Source organism: Nicrophorus vespilloides, unplaced genomic scaffold, assembly GCF_001412225.1.
Source record: "Nicrophorus vespilloides isolate i.1.1-1 unplaced genomic scaffold, Nicve_v1.0, whole genome shotgun sequence".
Classification (NCBI taxonomy): domain Eukaryota; kingdom Metazoa; phylum Arthropoda; class Insecta; order Coleoptera; family Silphidae; genus Nicrophorus; species Nicrophorus vespilloides.
In genome coordinates, this window is record NW_017096093.1 from 4,509 (window position 1) to 21,765 (window position 17,257).

General features: G+C 31.8%; 5 protein-coding genes and 3 non-coding genes across 8 annotated transcripts; 4 read left to right on the forward strand and 4 right to left on the reverse strand.

Annotated features, from left to right (window-relative positions):
• Nucleotides 1-932: 932 nt before the first annotated feature.
• Trnah-gug lies at nt 933-1,004 on the reverse strand. Its single transcript has one exon. It is a non-coding gene; the product is annotated as a tRNA-His (tRNA).
• Nucleotides 1,005-1,155: 151 nt separating this feature from the next.
• Nucleotides 1,156-9,427, forward strand: LOC108569524 (glutamate decarboxylase; the record flags this gene model as incomplete). The annotated part of the gene is given in 7 exon segments (XM_017931112.1): nt 1,156-1,359; nt 1,457-1,827; nt 1,905-1,972; nt 4,377-4,455; nt 5,934-6,083; nt 7,926-8,120; nt 8,254-9,427. Coding segments are annotated over 7 exon segments (1,241 nt in total), but the record flags the coding sequence as incomplete, so codon positions are not given.
• On the reverse strand, nt 6,896-6,987 carry Trnai-uau. Its single transcript is given in 2 exon segments — nt 6,896-6,931; nt 6,950-6,987. It is a non-coding gene; the product is annotated as a tRNA-Ile (tRNA).
• A 498-nt stretch (nt 9,428-9,925) lies between the features above and the next one.
• LOC108569528 (fumarylacetoacetase) lies at nt 9,926-13,341 on the forward strand. The gene is made up of 9 exons (XM_017931116.1): nt 9,926-10,040; nt 11,568-11,678; nt 11,738-11,859; nt 11,912-12,052; nt 12,121-12,218; nt 12,406-12,561; nt 12,613-12,819; nt 12,873-13,021; nt 13,074-13,341. Exons 1-9 carry the CDS (start codon nt 9,957-9,959, stop codon nt 13,266-13,268), a joined length of 1,263 nt encoding a protein of 420 aa, XP_017786605.1. The 5' UTR covers nt 9,926-9,956; the 3' UTR covers nt 13,269-13,341.
• Nucleotides 13,342-13,418: 77 nt separating this feature from the next.
• LOC108569529 (fas apoptotic inhibitory molecule 1) lies at nt 13,419-14,571 on the forward strand. Its single transcript, XM_017931117.1, has 3 exons — nt 13,419-13,997; nt 14,056-14,284; nt 14,338-14,571. The coding sequence occupies exons 1-3, from the start codon at nt 13,719-13,721 to the stop codon at nt 14,547-14,549; spliced, it is 720 nt and encodes a 239-aa protein (XP_017786606.1). The 5' UTR covers nt 13,419-13,718; the 3' UTR covers nt 14,550-14,571.
• Nucleotides 14,572-14,633: 62 nt separating this feature from the next.
• Nucleotides 14,634-14,705, reverse strand: Trnae-cuc. The gene has a single exon. It is a non-coding gene; the product is annotated as a tRNA-Glu (tRNA).
• A 184-nt stretch (nt 14,706-14,889) lies between these two features.
• LOC108569501 (GDP-fucose protein O-fucosyltransferase 2) lies at nt 14,890-16,477 on the forward strand. Its single transcript, XM_017931071.1, has 5 exons — nt 14,890-15,036; nt 15,086-15,339; nt 15,396-15,630; nt 15,695-16,065; nt 16,119-16,477. Exons 1-5 carry the CDS (start codon nt 14,930-14,932, stop codon nt 16,400-16,402), a joined length of 1,251 nt encoding a protein of 416 aa, XP_017786560.1. The 5' UTR covers nt 14,890-14,929; the 3' UTR covers nt 16,403-16,477.
• LOC108569502 (biogenesis of lysosome-related organelles complex 1 subunit 6) lies at nt 16,440-17,164 on the reverse strand. Its single transcript, XM_017931073.1, has 3 exons — nt 17,021-17,164; nt 16,841-16,966; nt 16,440-16,788 (listed from the first exon to the last, which is right to left on the reverse strand). The coding sequence occupies exons 1-3, from the start codon at nt 17,053-17,055 to the stop codon at nt 16,497-16,499; spliced, it is 453 nt and encodes a 150-aa protein (XP_017786562.1). The 5' UTR covers nt 17,056-17,164; the 3' UTR covers nt 16,440-16,496.
• Between the last annotated feature and the right edge of the window lie 93 nt (nt 17,165-17,257).

Here is a 17,257-nt window from a genome sequence, read left to right on the forward strand (position 1 = left end):
TTTAGAATGAACATATATTGGAATTATGCTTTATATAAGAAGATCTTTATAAATCTCTTTCATACTTTAAATATTGTCAATATATTTTTTAGCTATAAACTTGAATTTAATAACGATCAAAGGCAATTTATATTTTCCTCTTTGTCTGGTTTTATGGCACGCAGACCCGAAGTTTAGGTCGTGCGTTAGAGTGGTGTAATTAAGGGGCACTCGAAGGGCGCCCTCACGATCCAAGCCAATGGACGGATTAAACTCATCCCTCGCCCTCTGGAATTTGTTGCGCCGCAGTAAATGCTTTCAAACAGATTTTTCGTTCTTTTTTTTTTAATACCCTATTTTCCGACAGGGGGATAAAAGTGGATAAAACTTTGGCCGAAAAAAAGAGCAAAAAAAAACAGAATTACTAACACTTTTTCCACAATATGTTGCTTTTAAACAATACATTTTTATTTGTTGGTTTTATTATCACAAATAGTCAACCATATTAATTGTTTTCAACGCTTATAATAACATATAAGATTATTATTAATTTATATACAGAAATACTGCGGGAAACAGCTTCCCAACAATTTTCTTCATTATTATTAGTTTACAATGGTTCTTTAGATAATTGATGTTTAGTCAAACTATAACTTTTATACAGTTATTTAAATGAAATAAATTATAAGACAATATTTATAGATATTTCATTGTTATTTTAAATATATTATATATTATTACAATAATTTTCATTATCAAATTTATATTTAGAATATTAAAATATGATAAAATAAGTGTATTCTATACATTTCAGAATATAAATTAAACAAAAATCCTGCTAGAATAGGACTGATACTAGGTTACGACGATAACATCTTGATTTTGTTCACTTTCTTATTATTTTGATACCGGATAATTTAGAATGATGATTATCTAAAAATATTTTGCCAGAATGCCGTGACCAGGATTCGAACCTGGGTTACTACGGCCACAACGTAGGGTCCTAACCACTAGACGATCACGGCTTGTTCGGTAGCATTTGCCATCGATTTATCCTAACTTTCTCTATTGACAGGTGTTTAATTATTAACCAAAATCGAGCTGTATATTATAATTATGTTTAACCGCAACCGATAATAAAGCAAATCTAATTAATGAAAACGTTTGCAATTCCAGGTCATCCTCACTTTTTCAATCAACTCTCGTGCGGCCTGGACATCATTTCGATGGCCGGGGAATGGCTGACAGCCACCGCCAATACAAATATGTTCACCTACGAAATCGCACCGGTGTTCATCCTGATGGAAAATGTGGTTATGACCCACATGAGGGAAATCATCGGCAGCAATTGGAAAAATGGCGATTCCATTCTCGCTCCAGGTAAATTTAATTTAATTTCAATTGAAATCGATTTGCAAATACAAATCTGATTTAGATTGTAATTAATAATGAATGTACGGTTCTTTTCGTTTTCCAGGCGGTTCCATCTCGAACCTGTACGCCTTCCTCGCGGCTCGCCACAAGATGTTCCCCAACTACAAGGAGAAGGGAATTGCAACCATTCAAGGGCAGCTGGTCATGTACACCTCAGACCAGAGTCATTACTCCGTGAAATCCTGCTCTTCCGTCTGCGGCTTGGGCACAGATAACTGTTTGATGGTTCCATCAGACATCCACGGCCGAATGATACCTGCCGAACTGGAACGTCTCATCTTGGACAGGAAGGGCAAGGGCCACATCCCGTTCTTCGTTGCGTGCACTTCCGGCACTACGGTGCTCGGCTCCTTTGATCCAATCAACGAGATTGCCGATATCTGCCAGAAATATGGAATGTGGCTTCACGTTGACGTAAGTTTATCGCGACAAACGCTTACAAAAAAAATACAATTTCCTGATTCCATTTTTTTTCTCCCTCTTCCGCGCAGGCTGCATGGGGTGGCGGCCTTCTCCTCTCCAAGAAGTACAGGCATCCTCGTCTCACTGGAATCGAAAGGTAACTGAACATTTCATACCATCACTAAATAATTTGGACGTTTTCGAACCGTTCGTATTTTCCCCCCATGGCATCAGCGACATGTAATCGCTTTTAAAGAGCAAAAGCTTGTCAGAAGTCGTGCTCTAATCCCTGATTACATGGGAATCGAACAGATGTTCTCGCGCACCCGGGCAAATATCCACCAGGATTAAACGTTCCTTTAATTGAACCAAATTGCAACGAAAAATCCCAGATATTTGCACGAACGAATGAAAAATGGTTGTTGCAGTATTCGCTTCATAACTGACGTAGCAATTAATCTAAATCCCATGAGCCGGCGGCGGTGGTTGTGTAACTCCATTTTAGGCGGCTGCCGTTCAGAATAGGTGGTTTAATGAATAGGCTAATGCAACCGCTCCGACACGTCCTCCGTTAATTAATGGGATCTTGCATTAATCAAATCCGCCGTTGGCTTTTGTAATCGCGTTTTAGGCCATTGCGTAAATGGGGGCGGTATTTTGAAACGGCGTTGGATGCCTGCATTAACGTGATATACGGTCTTTTTTTGATCCGACTTTCAATTAAAATTTAAGCTTATTTTTACTCAATTCAATTTGAGTAATTCAACTTCAACAGCTACCAAAAATAAATTCAAAAATAATTTTTGCCCTAACGATTTTTTTTGCCTAACAAATGCATCCAGAAAAGTAATTCGTTATCAATCAATTTGTTCTATAAAAACAATAACTTTTAATGTGTCTTTATCTATATTTTTCTTTTTAACATCTTTGAATTTAAATGAAATTATTATTAAATCTATATAAAAACGTTCTTCTTCACAAATTAAATTAAATCTAAAAAGCTAGTAACGTTATAAACGTTACATGATTTATTGTTTTGCAAGTTGATTTTTCAAGTTATTTGATACTTTAATTTTTATCCTTGTATATATATTTTTGTATACATAATTTAAATGTAAACTAACTAATGTTAAAACTAAATTAATATTATTATTTTCAAATGCATAAATTATATTATGCGTTGAACAAAAATGCTGAAAGGATTAAACATTTTTTTAATAAAATAATTAAAGTTTAATTAATTCTTACAACCTTATGTAAGTATTAGTAATGATTGAAGATATTCGAATGATAACTTTAAAACATTTAATCTAACATATACCTACAGATAAATTATATGATTTGATGATTCTTCAAAAATATAGTAATCGGTTCATTGACTGATAAAAAAAAGTAAATCACATCAGATATTGATTTACGATATTTTTAGTAACAATTTATCGCCGTCAAGTAACACCTGTTGTTACAAATTTATAAACTTTCATTGATCTACATTATAATGATAAAACTCATTATAAACAACACATACAATAATATAATACGTACAATAAAACGAATATATCATATTTTTCTATGGGTAAATATTCATGTCACAAATTAGTTTGAAATTCATTTTGTGAAGATAATTTATTAAAAACAAATAATTTTCATCTTTTATCTTTATTCAACATTTAGGTAATATACTTAAAGTAATACTTTGATAACATAAATATTTATACGGAACTTTCATTATATTTGTGTGTGTGTTATTGTTTGTATTATATGTATTTATTTTCTTATTAGTCAATTTATTTATCTTGTATTCATCTAATATCAAATTATATAAAATGTATGTATTTAAAAAGCATGCATATTATATGATGAAAAAGGAGAAAAAATTGTTACATTTTCTTAAAATGAATCTGATGCAAAACTTTTAAAAATTAATTTCTTTAATTTGCAACATAATAATAACTTATTTCAGTAAACAGTATTTTTAAGAGACTTTAATTAATTCTTTAGTTAGAAACAATATATTTAGAATAATTATATAATTGCAAATAAAGAAGTTACTAATTAAATTTGGTGTGTAATAAACGGTTACAGATGTTCTGTATCTAAACGGAAATCCGGTTAAAATGCGGTAGCCTCGTCGGATTCGCGGGCCACAGCGTCCGGAAATTAATCCTCGCGATAAATGGGATGCCTCTTATCGGCCGCACACTCTCACCACCATTTAATTTGCATAATCCAATGTTTTTCCTCGAGGCGTCAACCCCTCAAATAAAATCAATATGGTCCATCATCATCCCCCCGCTGTGTACATAAAAAGGACGGAGATAAGCACAGCCCGATTTGCATCTCGGCCTGCATTTAGTGCCTTTCGAAAACACTCAACACTTCGGTGCTGAAGGCGAGAGAAAGCCACTTCGTCACTCTAAATCTATCCTCTATGAAGTGAGGATGGAGAGAAAAAAAAGCGAGAAATAATCCCTCTATACGTGGGGAAGGCTGGGATTCGAGTAGCCTGTCAATTGCTTTTAATATCAATCAAATCTTTATGTACTCCCTTTACCTTCCAGGGCCGATTCCGTCACTTGGAATCCGCACAAGCTGATGGGAACCTTGCTGCAATGCTCCACCATTCACTTCAAAGAGAACGTAAGTTAAAAACATTTACATTACATTTATTATTTAACGTTAATTTTTATATTTACAATCAATTTTAGATTAATTATTACCTATTGTATTTGTTAGAATATTAACCTTTCTCTCACCTTGTAATTATGTATATTGAGTTTATAGTCTACTTTGTCTATTCACACATCTTGTATACGAATACAAACTTTTTGACTCGACAAATAAAAGTATTAAAAGTTACTACCGACTTCAAGAGTTACTTCATGTATTTAATATCTTATGGTGTCTATAAACTAGTTGAAGAGTATTTGTCAAGTAACAGTAAAGTATTTGAATACGACTACTTCTAAAAATACAAATTCCATAAGACTTAAAAATATTTATTTTAATTTACATTTTAAAATTTCTTTAATTAGTTAACAATTTTGTCTATAAATTCTAAAAGTATCTTTTTTATTAAATTGTTATTTTTATCATTGATTTTTTAATACACATATTTTTTTGAAGTACATATACATATATACTTGATGATCTTGAAAACTTGAATTAATTTTCCAATGATTTCATTTTTCAAATAAGTAAATTTTCTAGAATATATGATAACATTTCTTGAATATGCATAAATTATTTGCAAAAAAAAAAAAATTCTACATATTTGTTGTTTTCAAACTTGATTTTTTGGTCCTCGCTTAGTGCGAATATTCTGTTACGTCAATAATCCGGACAGTTTGAAACCGAACTAATTGAAGACTTTAAAATCATATGAGAAATAACTGCACAAAAAGAGAGAGTACATGTTTATGTACAAAAATAACAAAAAATAATTTAGAACTTATTTTAATTTTCTCAATTAAAGTTTAGTTTGTCTTGAAATTTTCAAGCTGAGGGTATTACTGCATATTACTGTATATTTATATAATCAAATCCTTGTGGCTATTACTAATTTAATTTGTGGTATCAATATAATTTAAGTAAATTAATTTCGTGGATTAAACAAACAGAATTAACCAAAGTGTTCGCATTTGCATCATAAAGTTTAATTTCGAGCACGATCGGCGCATTTGAACTACCACTATTTATTACTTTGGAATAGCAATATAGAATTAATTGAAAATGGAAACAACGAAAGCTGACGCGTTACGCAATAGTTAGCAATTTCTGCTGAAGCGAGGGCGCATTATTTAATCCTGCCTCCTGCTAACATCCCGTCCGGAATAACAGTGGAACATATTGGAATGCTGTAAGGGTGGAGGAGGAAAGGTGGGGGACGACGTGGAAGCAGCTGTGGAATTTTCAATTTAGAATTCCAGGCCAACCCCTCCAGCAATAACCCTAGTGCTCGTAAAGAAGAGAATGAAAAAAATACGAGTAATAACAAACGAGGAAAATACGCAGTGTGCATTGAACACGACGTTCATCATTTGTCTTTCGGGCTATTCAAAATATGCAAATAATTAGATTGGATAGAATGTTTGTATTTTTTTTATTTGCAATTCCAGGGTCTTCTCATGAGCTGCAACCAAATGGCAGCCGATTATCTCTTCATGCAAGATAAACTTTATGACGTGGAATTTGATACCGGAGACAAGGTCATCCAGTGCGGCAGACACAACGATATCTTCAAGTTGTGGCTTCAATGGAGAGCTAAGGTACATTTATTTTAAAATGCATTACGAATTATAAATATACGCTTTTCAAATTAATATAACTTGAATTATTTTTTTAACGTTGAATTAAGTTTGTAAATTTCGTAATCTTCTCGTAAACAAAATTGTTATGTTATAATCTCCTTTCAATTCAAAGTAAATATAGCGATTTTTGGTAAACAAATCCATGTTTTTCATAATCGGGATTATAAGATGAAACGGACGGATTACGTTAATCAATGGTGTACATCGATTAAAGAATATCTATATCAATTTTTTTTACGTGAATCTGATGCAAACTAATTCTATTCTGCCAATTATATAAGTAGAATCAAAGTAAATTAACTCTTTTTTGTTAATTATATACGTACTGTTCAATGTTATAAAATAAATTATGTGTATATTTATTCAATTTCTTCGTCTACTTTAACAATATTAACTAACTTTGTTCAATTTGAATGAAATTAACAAAAAATTTAAAAAATCAGTTTCAAGCTAAGGTCAATTTTTTTATAAAAAAAAATAAGATTTTAACTAACATTACGAATATTTCACATTACATTAAGAAGTAGTTTAATAAAACAAATAATTTATATAGAAAATAACTTGTTCTATTGTTGTAAAATATAAAAAAATAAGTGTTATAAATAAGACCTGATTGAATGAACTTTTATCATGACATAGACAATTGTTATTTAAAAAAAGTATAATTGTAAACATAATAGAATGATTGAAATTTAATAGTCTTCTTTAAATATACTCTAAGAATGTGTATGCAATTACGATAATTATATTTTCAAGAGGGTAAAAAGTAATTCCCCAGGTGAGGCTCGAACTCACAACCCCGGCATGGCTCACGACTACTGTCTTATAAGTACCGTGCGCTAACCAATTGCGCCACTGGGGATATATATATTAAACACAAAACTGTGCTATACTAAATCCACGATAAAATAAAAGCAAAAAATTATCAATTGTTGAAATAATTAAGCGATAAGCGTCGATAACACTACCATATTTGCCAAAGCGAATATTTGGCACTCACTTGAGTTAGGTAAACCTCATTAATCAATATTTGTGTATGCATATTGACGTGCGTTTGGTTGCATGCATAACAATACACAATATTAATTTAATACTGTTGCTATGGTAAATTAAACACATATTAAGTAAAAATATTATAGAATATGAATCTTGTAGAAAGAGATTTTTGTCGTAATTATTTTACATAGAACAAACAATTGATAACTACAATATTTTTGGAAAGAAAAATGTAATTATAAAACAAGACAAAAGTCGTCATTATTGTATTAGCAATTTTGGATATTGTAGAAGTTATTTGAGAAATCTTAGTAAAATACCAGACTAGAATGAACAAGCTAAAACTAAGAACAATAACAGTAACATTAGAACCAGTTCAAAACAACTTGTTTTTAAAGTTTGTCGATTTTAGTCAACTAATTCCTGAATTATTGAGGCTCATATCCATTATGGATAAGCCGCCCCTAACTATAAATCTACATGTCTTATGCTAAGAATAGTTTTCAAAGATTAAATTCTTACCAATTATGAATCAAACTTAAAAATATCGTGATTAACTAAGTAATCAATAGGTTTTTAATTCAATAGTATGGAAAATAACATGATATAAATTATTAATGAATGTAATAATTAATATTAATTTAACTGAATAAATACATTGTTAATTAATTTATATGATTTGTATTTATCTCATGGAAAAATATTAGGAAATAGATAAACTTGAATAAAGTTATTGATTTTCTCGATTATTTTATCGTTAAGTTTAGAAGAAAACGGTATTAATTGTTAATGTCTTGTGTTTAGGGAGATGAAGGATTTGAGAAGCACATGGACAAGTTAATGGAACTTTCCGAGTACATGGTGAAACGCATCAAGGAACAACCGGAAAAGTTCTACTTGATCCTGGAGCCGGAGATGGTCAACGTCAGCTTCTGGTACATTCCCAGCCGTTTGCGCAACGTAGCCCATTCCGCCGCACGAGAGGCAGAACTTGGAAAGGTGATAAATTACAACAAAATATTCTACTATTCAGCATAGAAACGACTTTGGATTAGCATAAATACAAGCCGATCACGCCACATACCAGTTTACAGTTAACGATATTTCTATACTCATTATTTTCTACTCTTAGATCTGCCCGATTTTGAAAGGAAGAATGATGCAGTCCGGCACATTGATGGTCGGTTATCAACCGGACGACAGAAGACCGAACTTCTTCAGGAACATCATCTCATCTGCTGCAGTCACCGAGAAGGACGTCGACTTCTTGCTTTCCGAGCTCGACAAACTTGGAAACGATTTGTAAACAATTCCCTAACAGAAGATAAAACAAACAAAAAAGACAACCTTTACTAACTTTAAATAATATATATATATATGTGTGTAATAATCGTATTTCCTCAATTCAATCACAAAATTCCATTAAAAAAAAATGTACACATTTCGTCGTAGAAAATAATCTAAACGTACAACAACGACAGCAACATCTTTAGACGAGAGAGGAAAAAAGGCAAGAAACCAGTTTCGAGGAATGTCACTGGATTTGCATATATTCAACCAATATTATCAAGTGGAAAAACATATCATATGGAAATCTGCATAAGGTTTTCATTTAAATTCGCGTACTTCCACAGTGGCGATTCGAGAATGAGAGAATAGAAAATTTTGTGATTGGAATTCATCTTCTTCTTATAATATATATCCAAAAAAAACAAAAAATAATAAAGGGAAATGGGATTCCCCTGACAATTAAATAAATATATATATTATATTTAACTCGTTCTGTATCTGTACTGTTGTTATATCACCGAAATGAAATTATGAGGAGAGTTGTTATCGCTGTCAAATATATTATAAATGTATAAAAAAAATATATGTGGATATGATACGTTATATAAATGTTAGTTAAATGGGGGCCCCTGTGGTAATGGGCCCGTCTGTACGTAGCGTAAATTTCTAATAATGTAAATGTACTCGAAGTCATAAACTAAAATGTGTAGCTGACGCAATAATGTTGTATATTAGATGAAATTATCTAATTATTATCTTCTTATAACTTCTGAACGGAAACAGAAGCGGGCCAAATTGCTGCGATTTTCATTTTCGAAATTTCGCCTGCTTTTCATTTCTTTAACGAAATACTTATGCTTGTTTATCGTGGATAATAATAAAAAACAATTTGATATTACGTTGACAACTGTAAATTTAGTTATTGTTTTTTGTTTGCAAAGTTTATTCATTTAGGGGAAATTATTTAAGGACTGCCCGACGATGTATTGAATATTTAAGGGATGTGTTATAATGAATCATGTATAGTTATGATTGTTTAATGTTTTATGTTAGTATTTAAAAAAATGCATATATGTACAAAAATTGAAACAACAAAATTCACAAAGTCTTCCAAAAAAAACCTATATATACATATATAAATAAATAAATATATAATCACTTTAAATTAAATTGAATAAAATTTTGTCACATGCGATAAACTTTTACTCAATTTATTTGATGTATTTCATTGTAACTTCAGTGTATAAAATATATATATATAATTATACAGGATGAAAAGAAATAGTGTTTAGGTCAAATTTAGTTAATGTTAGACGCTTACACTCATTGTCTGCAATTAATGTACTGGTCGAATATACCAATAAAATGCATATACCAAAAATCTCTTTGCATTTCTATCGTTGCGTAATGAATACTATTTATTTATTTAAAACTGTTTACTCATATAACCTGTATGATAATGAATGCGCATAATTAATTTTGTACCATGAGATAAAGCTTGCTTAGAGGCCTTGAATTCAGTTTTTTCGTGGCCAGGCTGAGAAGATGAAGTGCTTCGTGGATTATCCGGCATCCTGCCATTTCCCCATCGAAAACCTCCCTTATGGAGTGTTCTCGACTGTCCAAGACGTAAGCATTTCATTCAATCAACTCATAACATTTATTTATATAGATTTATCTCTTATAAACAATATACAAAATGGTATCTCATATGCAGGATATCATAAATTAATAGTAATTAAATAAATACCAATAAATATCCAAAATAATGCATAATGGCAAAAGTAATAATATTTAAATTTGATTTTGTTAAAAAAAAACAATGCTAATTGAATAATTTCGAAGTATACCAATTAAACATATGTTTAACATAGGCAACCAACGTTTCATTTAAATGCTTACTTTGTAAGTTATTTAATAGTCCAAAAGGATGTTTAAAGCTTAAAAATATTGTATTAACAGTTGGAATTGGAATTAACAGTAATGAGTGATTACATACATAACAGGAGGTTTATATTTACCAGTTATAGTAATTCAACTTTTATAATTACATATTTAATTAATTTATAAAGTATTCATTCAATGAAAAAATCTAAACTTATTTCACTTAATTATTTCACTCTGGCTCTAGCCGTCGCAAAAAAACACCCTAAAAAAGTGATCTACACATCTGTGCACCACATATCCAACATACAAATTAAACAGAAACTCCATGGTTCATCAGGAATAAACAAACACACGAAAATCTACATATAGATATGGTCGAGGATACAATAGCAACATTTAGTAATAGATACCAAGATAGACTGGAGTCACATACTTATGTTCTGGCTATTGGCCTACTCGACAATAGTGAAACAGGCTGAAGCGTTGCAAACCACTAAATTTAGTATATATATTTAAGTAATTATTAATGTTCAAATCATAATGCTAACTATCCACCAGGAAATACCTACCTAATGTCAACGGCGATCTTAAATTTACTCAATGTTCACATTGATGAACAGATTGTGAATAAAATTATACGACATAAAAAAATCTTAATTATTTATTTAAAGATATTCATGTTGATCCAAACTTCTTTGACACAATTATTTGATTAATATTTTATGTAATGTGAAATATAATTATTTATAAAGTAATCTAAATGTTATCATTATGTTTCTATAAGTATTATACCTACAAATCAATTTTTACTTCAGTAATACGACGTTCTTGAATACACAACGCATATTGTGAAAAGACCCAAAATGAAAGTTTAACAAATTTTACGAAATGCGCAATTGTATAAATAAAACCAAAGTTTTTACGTAATTGTTTTACCAGTCAATTTTGTATATCTTTAAACTCATTAAGGATTTTTTAATACTTCAAATATATAAAAAATATTTATATAAAAATATTTTAGAAAGTTCTAAAAATATATATTTCAGTTCGTTATTATTTGAATATGTATTTTCCACATATTACTGCTCATCAATAAATTGTTCATTGACCTACTTAGAAAATTTGAATATTTCTATATCAGGTATACAAAAAAACCTTCAGTTAAACGATTTATTTAAGTATACAGTAAGCAATTCAGTAGATGATTTCGTAACATTACTGAAAATATTCCACAATTGATATTCTTTAATATAATGAATTATTTTACAGCCGATTCATCGTATTGGTGTAGCCATTGGTGATCTCGTTTTGGATTTAAAAGAGATCAGTCATCTATTTGATGGACCTCACCTGAAAACCGTTCAACATGTCTTTAAAGAGGTAATAAATTTTACAATTTAAGTAATTTGATCGTATACAAAACAACTTATCAATTCCAGACAACTCTGAACAGTTTTATGGGTTTAAACTGCGCAGCATGGAAAGAAGCTAGAGATAAATTGCAAAGCTTACTGAGCGCCGACAATCCAACACTCGCAAACAATGCAGCCCTTAGGACAAAGTAATGCTAACTAGATTTAGTTATTTTCAATTATAATTTAATTGTTTTTTAGGGCGTTCGTGCCTCAATCTCAAGCTACCATGCATTTACCAGCAAGAATCGGCGATTACACAGATTTCTACTCATCCATTCATCACGCAATGAACGTCGGAATTATGTTCAGGAGCAAAGAAAATGCCCTCATGCCAAATTGGTAATATTAAAAAAAACTATATATTAATTAAAAAACAGAATTAACTAATTAAATTTATTTATGAACAGGAAATATTTACCGGTTGGTTACCATGGTAGAGCCTCGTCCGTTGTTGTTTCTGGAACTCCAATTAAAAGACCAAATGGACAAACGTTACCAGTCGAAGGTTAGTTATAAACTTGAGAATTTTGTAGTTTTAATAACTACCATAGTTTTATAATTATTAATTATTGCATTATAAACTATTGTTAAAAATGTTACTAATTAATAAATAAATAATGAATCTCCATGACAAGTATTTATACTAGTTACTTGGCAAGTATCGCGTTTAATTATTATCATTATTTTAATAGGTCAAGCTCCAGTTTATGGTTCTTGCAAACTGATGGACTTCGAATTGGAGATGGCTTTCTTTGTTGGTGGACCTCCTACGCAACTGGGTGAACCTGTCGATATAAAAAAGGCTCAAGAGAGGATTTTCGGATTCGTCGTAATGAACGATTGGAGTGGTAAATGGCATTTTTTCTTATTTTCTCGTGGTTGTATTAATTTCTTTGTAGCTAGGGATATTCAAAAGTGGGAATACGTTCCACTGGGACCATTCACTGCTAAGAATCTGGGAACAACCATTTCTCCATGGGTTGTAACCACTTTTGCTTTGGAACCGTTCAAGGTGAATAACTTCCAGCAAGAGCCAAAACCCTTCGAATACTTGGTACACGACGATCCATTCAACTTCGACATAAAATTGCAAGTCGACATCGCACGTAAGAAAAAGAATGAATAATTGAATTCCAATGTATCTAACGTCTATTTTTAGCGAAAAACGCCAATACTTCGACGACCGTTTGCAGATCGAATTACAGATACTTGTATTGGACGGCAAAGCAGCAATTGGCTCATCACACTGTCACCGGATGCAACGTGAATCCTGGAGATCTCTTGGCCAGCGGCACCATCAGCGGAGACGTGATTAATTTCAAAGATAATTGAGAACAAAATATTTATGCAATTATTTCAGACTTCTGATTCGTTCGGGTCAATGTTGGAATTGTCGTGGAAGGGAAGCAAAACCGTCGATTTGATGAACGGAGAGCAGAGGAAATTCTTGCAGGATGGAGACACCGTCGTTATGAAAGGATTCTGCGAAGGGAACGGATTTACCGTTGGATTCGGAGATTGTGTCGGTACAATCTTACCAGCAAATAAGATGTAAACTCATTATGATTCTGTTAGACTGTTTGAAAAAAAATATACGTTAATTAAAAAAAAATAATCAACTGGGAAAATCTTTGTATTATTGGGCTGAAAAAAAATGGGACAAGCGAATGCAATTGGGTCGAAAGTAAATGCGTGCGTGAGAAATATTACGTAATTGGAGTAAAGAGATGCATGCATTATTGTAACGGAATAAATATTGATCCTCTGGTCAGAATATATGTAAATGATACGACCCAGTCGATGTCCCTATTGTCGAGGAATCATAAGGTTCAAGTTCGAAGATATTCTGGGTTCCTCGTTGGGCAGTATATGAGTATTAATAGCAAATACCGTCCATTCGAGTTTTGACCATACTTGCAGCTAGATCAGTGTACATAAAAATAAATAAATGAATAGTACCTGGGGTTTACGTTTGATGAGCGTCGCTTTCAGTGATAATTTATGAATGCGGGAATCGATTTATTTTTATTCCGTACAAGTTTTTTCAAGGATAATAACAAACCCATCGATTCGCGCATTTGTCGTGCGCTCCTCGAAACAGTCGTTTACTTTCACCGAAAGCAACGACATTATGGCATTAAGCGGTAGTTTGGCACACGCAAACTCTCATGAGAGAAGCGATCTCGTTGCCTATTGGAGTGTACCACTGTGCGATGGCGTTCATACTGTCGAATTTGAGCACGGATCAACAAGTGGTAAGAGAGTTCTTCGAGTGGATGGAAAAGTAAAGTGGATAAACTTAAATAAAAAACAATCCGAAGATTGAAATTTCATTTTTTCAGGAGATTCTCAGACGCGAATGGATGTTTAAATTGGTCGGTGACGAGAAATTCACCATCGGAAGCCATAAAACCAAATGCGAGCTTCGAGTCGATCCTCTTCCTCATTTCACTTTTAGTTACAGCCTTGTTGTGGACGGAAAACCATTAGAGAAGTTTTTGGAAAAGCAAAACAAATCATTGAGGACCTGGGCAGTCTTATCGAACGGCAAGAGATATAGAGTAGTTTTTGGTAATAGATATTTTGTATCCAAAAGCAAAACGTTGTTACAAATCCAATTGCAGAGAAGCAGACTTTAAATATTTGGGTGAACGGTAACATCATCGATGCTGAAAATGTTTTCGTGCAAAACGGAACTGAAATGCGCTTCAAGTTGGGAGAAGTCGACGCTTTGCTACGTTCTTCAGCAATCGAAAAGCAAGGAATATTACATCATCTCTATTTACAAGGAAACAGAGTAGAAGAGGATGGAGAATTACCGCATTGGAAGAGATAATATAAATTATATATAATTTCTATTACCAGTACTTCTAAATATATTGTTATTAAATAAAAATGAATCAGTAAAGAAAAAAAAATATTCCGGTACCGGGAATCGAACCCGAGCCTCCTGGGTGAGAGCCAGGTATCCTAGCCACTAGACCATACCGGATTATATTAGTTGTTATTGGATGTCCATATTTGCCTAATAATTTATTATTACAAATTCTATAATAAATTAAATATCGTTAATTTTAATTCATTATCAACATTTCCTAGCAAAGTTAAAATGATTAAAATAGACAAACATACCAGATACTTGAATAAACATACAAATAACTACGTTAACCTAACCTTTAAAGAAGAAGTAAACAACATTTGTTTCTTGAACTAAACATGATTTACAATTGCATATTAATTGTATTAACTTTAATACCTCAATTTCATGCTTCTCTTGAAGGTGTTTGTGATAAAGATGTGAAAGGCTGTGAACTTAAAACAAGGTTTGCATACCAATTTCTGTTGACTTTGTTGATAAACAATTGTTTTCAGATATATATTATATGACGTTAATCCTCCTGAAGGATTCAATTTACGTCGTGATGTTTACCTTAGGTATGGAATATTCGTTCATAAACTTGTACAAAACAATGACATCAATGTAAAACTTGTACTCCCACCATGGTCGAGGATGTTTCATTGGAAGAGATCAGAAGAGCCAGAGCATTTACCTTGGGGCTTGTTCTTTGATATTGACAGCATGCAGAAGTTTGCCCCAGTCATTGAATTGTACACATTCTTCAATGGTGGAATTTAGTTGAAATAAAGTGGTTGAACTTACCTTGAAGATGTTCTGTTTTAGAATTAAAACCCACTTATGGAGATGTTATTATTGATGAGGTTTACATCTTGCAGCATTATCAAGATATGTTCACAAGTGGGAATTTTGAAGATAAAATGTCCATTGAAGATTGCAATGAGCAAATTAGCACCAACTTCTTCCATTATGACAATATTACTTCACACAATATCAAGTGTTTATCATTCCATGGATTTACATCACAATTGAGTTCTCTTGTTCACAAATCTGAAGCTCAGTGAGTTAAATTAAAGTACCTGGTCATTGTTTAATGAAAGTTTATAATTTAAACGTATTTTCAGGACCATTCTCTTCGATCACGCTGAAGTACCTTTACATGATAGATTCGGTGATAGAACTTATTGGGAATGCAGACGAAGCATGCGATTCAATAAAGAACTGATCTTCATAGCTAACGAATTTAGGAGACAATTCCTTAACTCGATGGATGAAAAAGACGGAACTATATTACCTGATGATTGGCGGAATGAAAAATTGAGGAGAAATGCATTGGGAGGTCCTTATTTGAGTGTGCATTTGAGAAGACGTGATTTTGTTTGGGGAAGACCGAAGCATGTTCCAAATATAAAAAATGCGGCGAATCAAATTCAAGAGAAATTACATCATTTACAATTGGATAATGTTTTCATAGCCACTGACGCTTCAAATAAAGGTTCAAGTATGCATTTAAAATAGTATCTGTACTGAACCACCTTTCATTTTCAGAATATGAAGAATTGAAAGAACATCTTTCTAACTTCAACGTCTTCAAATATAATCCAAACAAAGAAGTTAAAAAGAAATATAAGGATGGAGGTGTTGCTATAATTGAGCAAATAATTTGTTCATATGCAAGATACTTTATGGGAACGTACGAAAGCACGTTTTCCTTTAGAATCCAGGAGGAACGTGAAATTTTGGGTTTTCCCGAATCGACAACGTTCAATCGGCTTTGCGGAAATGAAGAGCCCAATTGCGAGAAGACCTCGATGTGGAGAATCGAGTATTAACTCAAAATAACTGAACACGTATTAACAGTACCATAAAATTCTTATTTATTAAATATATCATGTAATAAAATATATGTAGGAAAATAAATATGTATTAGTTTGGTGGTTTGCTGCCAATTAAATCTTGTTCCCTCTTTAAGTCCATTTGCTTTTGCTGTGTCTCCAAATATTCAGCCTTTTCTTTATGATGTTGCAACCTTAGGGCCCTCTTCTTCAGCTTTATACTCTTATCATGCAAACCCCTCATTTCCTTTTTAATATTCGATAATTTCATGTGGCAAGTGCTGATTGTATCAAACATCTTTTGCAGATCAACAGAATTCTGTGTCCAAGAGACTTTTAAATTTTCATCATGAATCTGCTCAACCAACACAGTCTGTTTCTCTCTAGAAAATATTATTACTAAAAAATTCTTTAAAACTACTAAAATTCACTTACAGCAACTCAGATAGTAATATTTTTGTTATATCCAATTGTGGTTTATATCTGTTTACTATACCATTTGATAAATTTGCAATAGTCTCAGGTGTGTAAATATTTGTACCATTTTCAACTGTTGAAGCACTAGAAGAAATATATTGTAAAAAATAATTTCAATAATTGGAAAATAATAATTACGTTTCAGAAGACTGTTGCACTGCTTCTGTATCCATTTCAAAAAATTCAAATAAAAACAAATTAACACATCAAACTCATAGTACAAATATGAATATACCATGCAATATAGAAGTATATTTGTACCATTCATAAAACTAATGACGTTTAATGAAAAAATAAATAAACAATGGAACTATCATGTGACAGTAGTTCTAATATTAAACAAACATTTATCAATTTTATTGAAAATATTTTGTT